Genomic DNA, 7,112 nt, shown 5'->3' with positions numbered 1-7,112 from the left:
CCGATCTTTTAAAGCTCTGTGGGACGGCACAGGGCCGGCCGCGGCAAAGACGAGCTGTGATTGGTCAAAAATACCGCGACGTCACCTGTTACCAGAGGCAGACTCGAGCTTCTTGTCGAACTTTCGCTCAAGTAACAACGCTGAAGTGGTCGCTGAGCGTTCTGTGGCCGTATTCTAGCAGCTAACTTAGGTTTATTAACACGCAAATGCACGAACTATCTGGTTTCACACTTAATACGGAAATACAGCCAAATGTAATACAATGCAACAATTAAAAGGAAAACCAAAGTTGGATAAATTAGACTAGTTCATTGTTTTCTCTTACTTTGGTCCCAAACAATTCTCAAGCAACATATTATAGAAGTAAAGCTACAATGAAACCCGCTCTTTTTTCTTGTGTGTATGTGTGTGTGTGTGTGTGTGTGTGTGTGTGTGTGTGTGTGTGTGTGTGTGTATGTACGTGCTGATAAAACAGGTCAATTAAGGTGCGTACCAAATAGGCTGCTTTTGGTATATGAAACCAAAAATATGTTATGATTCCATTTAGCGTTTCTGAATCAATCAGTACATTGATTAAAAAAAACAAAAACAAAAAAAACAATAAAAAACACTCTTATCAGTAAGTGTAGAAATTTTGGAGGGGCAAATGTTACTAAAATGTCAGTGAAGACCAGACACAGAGGGCTCAGGGGGAAATAAAGTAAAAGTTAGAGAGGTCACGAGGATAGCATTTATTTCTTGCCTCTGTCTTATGCCCCAGAGTGTGTTCAAGACTCCCAATACATTCTGACAGCCCGTCACTGATATGCTGAGCTTTTATTTTCCAAGCAAATATATCTATCTTTTGCAGGACTTGAGAATAATGCCTTTAAAAGAAGGCAGGGAATTCCGTGGCTTATGCAAAATACTATCTGTCAACTTCACTAATGTTTTCTATCATCTCCAGCCTGTCAATGAACTGTCGAAATTGGACTGATGTTCTTTCAGCCTTATAAGAACAGCTCAGGTTTGTCTTTTTTCAAATGTAAGAGTCCCAACAAAGCAGGAAGTTCGAGCAGGAAGCTAAGTTTAAAGGAGGCTGTGAACAGAGAGTCATGTATTGCCAGTTGACGGGTGGATTAGATGACAGCCCACAGGAATTAAAAATATCAGAATATAAAAATGAAAGTGATATGAATATGGATACAATTGTCTTAATCTTTTTACTTGAACTCTTATATTTTATGACCACCTTTTTCAGGGGAAGTCCATGCAACCGTAGTGGACTAAATATAATATTAATCAAAAGAAATGCCGCTCCAAATAATGAAAAATACAGTGGTATTTTATTTGCAAATTAAAAAGCACCGACAATATTAGTTACACTGTAAAAATTATTGACAACAATTACAAATCTTTATCATACAGTCCAGGAGATTAGTACCATCATTGCTGTTATGTGTTATCACTTAATACTTTATATGGAGAGACTTGGTACCTGTGGACAATAGTTGGCAGTGAGAGGAAACAATCTTGGCGGCACAACAGAGCCATCCGGACTCCCCCTCAGCACAGCACTGACGTTTCACACTATGGGAATGGGCTGATGGAAAGTGTAAACCTAAACACGCTCAATAATTTAGGCCTACCGACGCTCGAGTATTATGTACATTACAAAGTCTGGAAATAGAGGACCGACATGTGCATTATTATTAATTATTATTATTATTATTACATCATCAGAACATTGTACAAAACTATTGCAGTAAGAGCAGCTTCTTGTTATCTATGCTTGACATCTAGTTGCAGTGGTAACACCTTGAACAACAACCAAACATCCTCGTGGTCTCGATGGACATGCTGTTGGCTTGACCGGAAAAATAAAAAAAAAAGAAATTCAGAAAGGTTTTTTTTTTCTTTCCAGAGACAGTTTCGAGTTCCCCGTTCGTCCTCATCAGCTTTAAATTCAATTAATTCATTAAATGACAAAGTATAGGACAAAATATACAGCTTTGACTGAAGAGAAAAAAAAAATGGTGAAAATATATTCGAAATGCACAATCCTGTTCTGTACACAATCCCAACCTCGCGGGCCAGAGCGTCTAATTGAACCTACAGTAGCTAGCTTATGATCTTCTTCACAGATTGGAGCAGAACTCTTCTCGCTTATGTGCTTTGCAGTAACCTGTTCAGAGTCAGTGTCCACGTCGGGCGCCTAAAGTTTTGTGCTTTCAATATTGTTTCATGGCGGTTCCTGCTCCAGCCGACTGAAACGGCGACGGAACTGCTTCCAGAGCTCAGCGGAGCCAAAAGCGCTTTCAACACACCGGTCGAGTGCGCATCTGGACTTTGTGAAAAATGACATAGGATGTTAAGATTCCGTACATTCTACAATGATGCAATACCCTCAGCATTACATTAAACATTAAAACCAATAAAATAAAATAAAATAAAATAAAAATCTGTAAAGAAAACGAAAACAAAAAGATATGAAACTTAAAAAAAAAAAAAGGAACCCTCAAGCGTTCTTTTCTTCTTCTTCTTTTTTGAAAAAAAAAAAAAAATGAAGATTCTGTCCTGGCACTTGTAATGTGATAACTAGTTTCTACCAAGGCCTATCAAGTCAGGCTACAACATGCAGCCTGTCAGGACTCCTGATGGACTTTATTCTCTTCCCATAGCAACACTCCACTGTTGTCAAAGGCGTTCGCAGCCAACGTCTCTGACAATCAGGCTCTCATCTGTTTCGTCAAAAGCCGCGGTGCCCGTTTTAATTTGCAACAAACAACACGACTTCATAGATGGCGACACGGTTGATTGATTCATCTCCTCCACTTGTCCTCCCCCGGCTTCCCTCCCGAGAGGTGAGACTGTCAAAACTGCTCAAGTGTGAGAGTTCTTCTCCTCAGCTTGATTTTTCAGGTGAGTCTTACTCCAAGCAGTTTGATTAAGGAGAGCAGCGTTGAAGGGAGGGGGAGGGGGAGTGGGAGGAGGAAGTGGTGATGGCCACACACTGACCGCCTCCAGTCTTTACCCACCCTCTTAAAGACACAGTTAGGCGATCTGCACCCATCCTGTTCCGTCCTGCAGGGGGAGATAGAGGACTCGACGCTCTAACGGAGAGCAGAAGAACAATCAGCTGCTGAAAGCAACACGCGCTCCTTCCTCCTCCGCTCTTTTCCTCCTCGTTTTGGGAAGATTGTGATTTTGCAGCTCGAGTACACGTTCAAAACCCTTCCCAGAATTCTCCCTCCATGTCGGAGTCCCTTCCCAAAGCGTGTCACCGTCCCAGGCCCCTCGGCCGGCGTCGCCTCCCTTGCGGAGTTGAGCTGTGGTTCAGTGTGCGCAGCTGTGAACCTCCGCTGACGCGCTGCTACCTGGTGTGGACCAGCTCCTCTCGGAGCCAGCTGGGCAGCGGCTGACCCATCCTGTAGAGCAGCTTGGACAGCTCAATGTTGTGATCCCGGTAGTATTCCCTGAGGAACGCCTGGGACTGAAGCGCAAATGGAAGAAAAAAAGAAAAAAAGAAAAAAGGGGTGAGCTGAACTGGTGGGAGAGAAACGACAGGAGGTGCAATGTGCCGTGTGAAAGGTTCGTACCTCAGGGTCCATTTCAGGGTACCGGCGACCTTTACTTTTCCCTAAACACTTGGTCTTCCCTCCCTCCAGCAGCTGACACCAGAAGCCTTTCTTGGGATCAAACCTGAGCAAAACAAACAAAATATGAAAGACTGAAAAACATAAAACAGACACATGGCTTAAAAAATGGATCCACAGCGACAAATTACATCTTCCCTGCATTTAAAGATATAATATAAATGAAACCAAAGTGTTCCTTGACTAGAGAGTTAATGTGCACAGTGTTCTGCAGGTCCTCGGCACGTCACCACTGTGCACACCTCAGACCTTTCAGACATGCAGTTTTATGTTAACACCTGAATCTTGGTATGCGCACGCTACAGAATGTCACTTACGCCAAGATCTTGTGGTAGTTGATGTTGTTAGTCAAGCTCAGATACTTTTGGACTTTATCCATGATGGAAGCAGGCTCCGTCTTCAGCATCTGCCCATCCAGGACTAACAGCTGGGGGAAACAGAGGACAGAATTGGACGACGGAACTGTGACTGCTGAAATTATTTTACCATTTTACCCAGTATAGAAGACAGTGCGTGAGCGTTCCTGAAACTGACTCCCCCCAAAAAATACTTTTTGGTGTCTGAGAGTCAGTTAATTGAAGCCAGTTAAAGCACATTTTTTTTATTTATTAAAAAAAAAAAGAAAAAAAAAAAGGCCTGGATTTTCAAGACAAGACACATAGTCAGGTCCATAAATATTGGGACATCGACACAATTCTCATCTTTTTGGCTCTAAACACCACCACAATGGATTTGAAAAGACACATTTTCACTGCAGACTTTCAGCTTTAATTTGAGGGTATTTACATCCGAATCAGGTGAACGGTGTAGGAATTACAAGTTGTATATGCGCCTCCCACTTTTAAAGGGAGCAAAGGTCACGGGGCAATTGGCTGCTCAGCTGTTCCATTGCCAGTTGTGTGTAATTCCCTCATTATCTCATTTACAAGGAGCAGATCAAAGGTCTAAGAGTTAATTTCACTAAGATGAGAATTGTGTCAATGTCCCAATATTTATGGACCCGACTGTAGTTACTTAAGGCAAGAAAACTTTCAAAAGTCCCTCTAATATAATCATCCTTTCCATTAAAAAAATAAATAAATAAATAAATAATAATAATAAAAATAAAAAAGACATTTTATGCTCATGACCTTCTGGCACAACTTAATTTTTTACCAGGTTACAGGAGCTCAAACTAGCTGAAAATGCTAAATAGAGGGATTGCCCCCTTCTGGTATATTTAAAAGTTTCTTATTTCTAAATAAAATGTTATTAAAGGCAAAGTGTTTTCATGCATTTATAAAATGCGTCCCAAGAGAAAGTTTAGAGAAGTAAACAAGACTCGATTAGGTTTTTTTTTTCATGTAAATTAAGTAGAAAGTGATTGTGAATTGGCAACATTGAAGCCCGTGGTCAGTCACTGCAATGCTCCCACCAGTTGGATCTCTCAGTCAAAACACAGCTGTCGGATAAAAGTTGGGAGGTCTGAGAGACAAGGAGGAGTCTGGCTTGCCGTGGACGGTGGAAGAACTTTGACACGGATGACGGCTGCAGTACCTGGCTGGGGTGGTAGTGGTTGAGCCAGCGCTCCAGGTGGACGGCGTACCAGCCTGGCACCAGGCAGCGGTTCTGGAGAACCCGCAGCTTGCCCGGGGCATCGTGGCCTGCGGTGATGACTTCATGGAAGGAGTATTTCAGCGCCACCGGGTCGTCGTGAGCTCTCTGGTGCTGGGAGGGAAGGGAGTCGGACAAGAACAAGCATTTCATCACAAACATCTCATGTAGAAATAAACGGGGTAGTCAGTGAGTTGGCACAATCTATATTAAGGTGAAGATCATGTGATACTAACAGTAAAAATGAAGGTTGACAGACAAAAGAATCAGAGATGGGAAACTCCAATCTTTTGCTTTTGTTCTGTTCTACTCGTCAGACACCAGAGGCCATCCCTTTGAGAGGTCACACCACAGGACGGTTGGAATGATCTTTTTTTCGTTGGTCTAATTATTCCTGTGAGACAGCTCTGCCACTTGAGTTTGAGATGAAAACTAAATAAAATATTATGACATTCCAGTGTTTAAATCTTCTGTTTTTCCATAGAAATCGATGTCTCTCTGGTTTAATGTGGGCCACGCCAAAGACGATTTTCTGTTACGACAGATAATAAAGTTCTTTCTGATTCTAATTCTGAAATACAAAGACGGGTATAAAAAGGGGCCTTTGAGGGTGAATGTCTTCCTGGTACTGACCTGGTACCAGGAGTAAGCTCTGTCCGCGGGGTTGATGAGGATGGTGATGATCTTGGCTTTGGGCAGGAGAGACGCCGCCCTCTGAGCAGCCACCTCAGAGTCAAAGTAGTTGGCACTCTTCTCAAAGTAGTAGTCTGAACTGGTGTTGGAGGGCAGAGGGAAGAACTCCATATACCTGAACACCAAAAAAACAAAACAAAAAACAAACAAACAGCATGTCACAAGCAGCTTTCTGTTGACCCCGTTGCATTTGCCCTGCTAGATAAGAGGAGCTCCTCTGTGCTCTCTGTGGGTGAGCAGCCATGCGCAGCGGCTTGTGGGACAAAAAAAAAAAAAAAAAATCCAACAGCAACGCGACGGCGACGAGTCAATCGGAAAACCTGCAGAAGTCGTGTGCCAAGTCAATTTCCTGTTGCACTCTTAACACAGCAAGACATAAGACGGGTTATTTTATCATTTTTGCCAACAGTAAACTTAATTTGATAAATCACATAGACGTTGACTGCGTGTGTTGCTCTGAGACGTTTGACTTGCTGGTTTACAGCTATTCCAAGTCAAAAGAGGAAATGCTACTTTTGACACTCTAAACACAATCATTTCTTGAACGTCATCACTAGACAGCCACAGTGGAGCTGTTCAATGTGCTGGCTGTTGTCTTGTTTTATCATGCTTCAACATTTTCGTACGAATGCACAAAAAAATAGCATTATAGAGACACTTCAAGTTCCTACATGCTGCGGAATAGCAGTAGTGTTAATAGTAGTAGTACCGGTAGTAAAAAAAGCAGTGGTCCGGTTCACTTTGCAGTCAGCGAGACAACAGTGCTAAAGGAAACAGGCCAAGCTGGGATTCAACAGTTTGGGAAATCTAAAACATAGCCGGTAGTGCGTTGGTAATTAAAGGCTGCAGCTTTCAAGGTCAAACGGTGAACGTGCTGTTTCCACACTGCTGGAGAGGTCCTTGAAGCTAGATTTGGCTTTGCCCGCGAGGGAAAAAAAAACCAAACTTTTATTTTCCCTCTGCAACATGATTACGGTTTGGAAACGGAGAAAAAAAAAAAAATATGCGGACGGCTAAAAGATTGTTTTTCTCTCTCTGTTATTCGTGTTCCGACACGTGACCGCGAGTCCTCGGGAAACACTTTTGGGTAATATGGACGAGGCCTCTCGGTGACAAAGGGTCCTTGCGAAGTAAAATGTTTTTTGTGAGTTTTTCTGCAAAACAAACTCACACAGACAAGACAAGAGAAAA

At 42.4% G+C, this 7,112-nt stretch overlaps 1 protein-coding gene across 2 annotated transcripts in view; it reads right to left on the bottom strand.

The window, feature by feature from the left end:
- Positions 1 to 2,540: 2,540 nt before the first annotated feature.
- ndst1b (N-deacetylase/N-sulfotransferase (heparan glucosaminyl) 1b) overlaps positions 2,541 to 7,112 on the bottom strand; it is a 49,507-nt gene continuing 44,935 nt past the window's right edge. For both annotated transcript variants that reach the window (XM_076032981.1, XM_076032982.1), the window contains exons 11-15: positions 5,862 to 6,036; positions 5,172 to 5,342; positions 3,953 to 4,062; positions 3,579 to 3,681; positions 2,541 to 3,472 (exon numbers count right to left, since the gene is read on the bottom strand). In XM_076032981.1, coding sequence (XP_075889096.1) covers positions 3,353 to 3,472; positions 3,579 to 3,681; positions 3,953 to 4,062; positions 5,172 to 5,342; positions 5,862 to 6,036 — 679 coding nt within the window. In that variant the 3' untranslated portion in view covers positions 2,541 to 3,352. The remainder of the gene's footprint in view (positions 3,473 to 3,578; positions 3,682 to 3,952; positions 4,063 to 5,171; positions 5,343 to 5,861; positions 6,037 to 7,112) is intronic.

The sequence above is a fragment of the Nelusetta ayraudi genome, unplaced genomic scaffold (assembly GCF_046127955.1).
Source record: "Nelusetta ayraudi isolate G7.1 ecotype Tasmania unplaced genomic scaffold, CSIRO-AGI_Nayr_v1 ptg000039l, whole genome shotgun sequence".
NCBI lineage: Eukaryota > Metazoa > Chordata > Actinopteri > Tetraodontiformes > Monacanthidae > Nelusetta > Nelusetta ayraudi.
The sequence above is the reverse complement of the archived record's forward strand: the minus strand, read 5'-3'. Positions and strand labels throughout refer to the sequence as shown.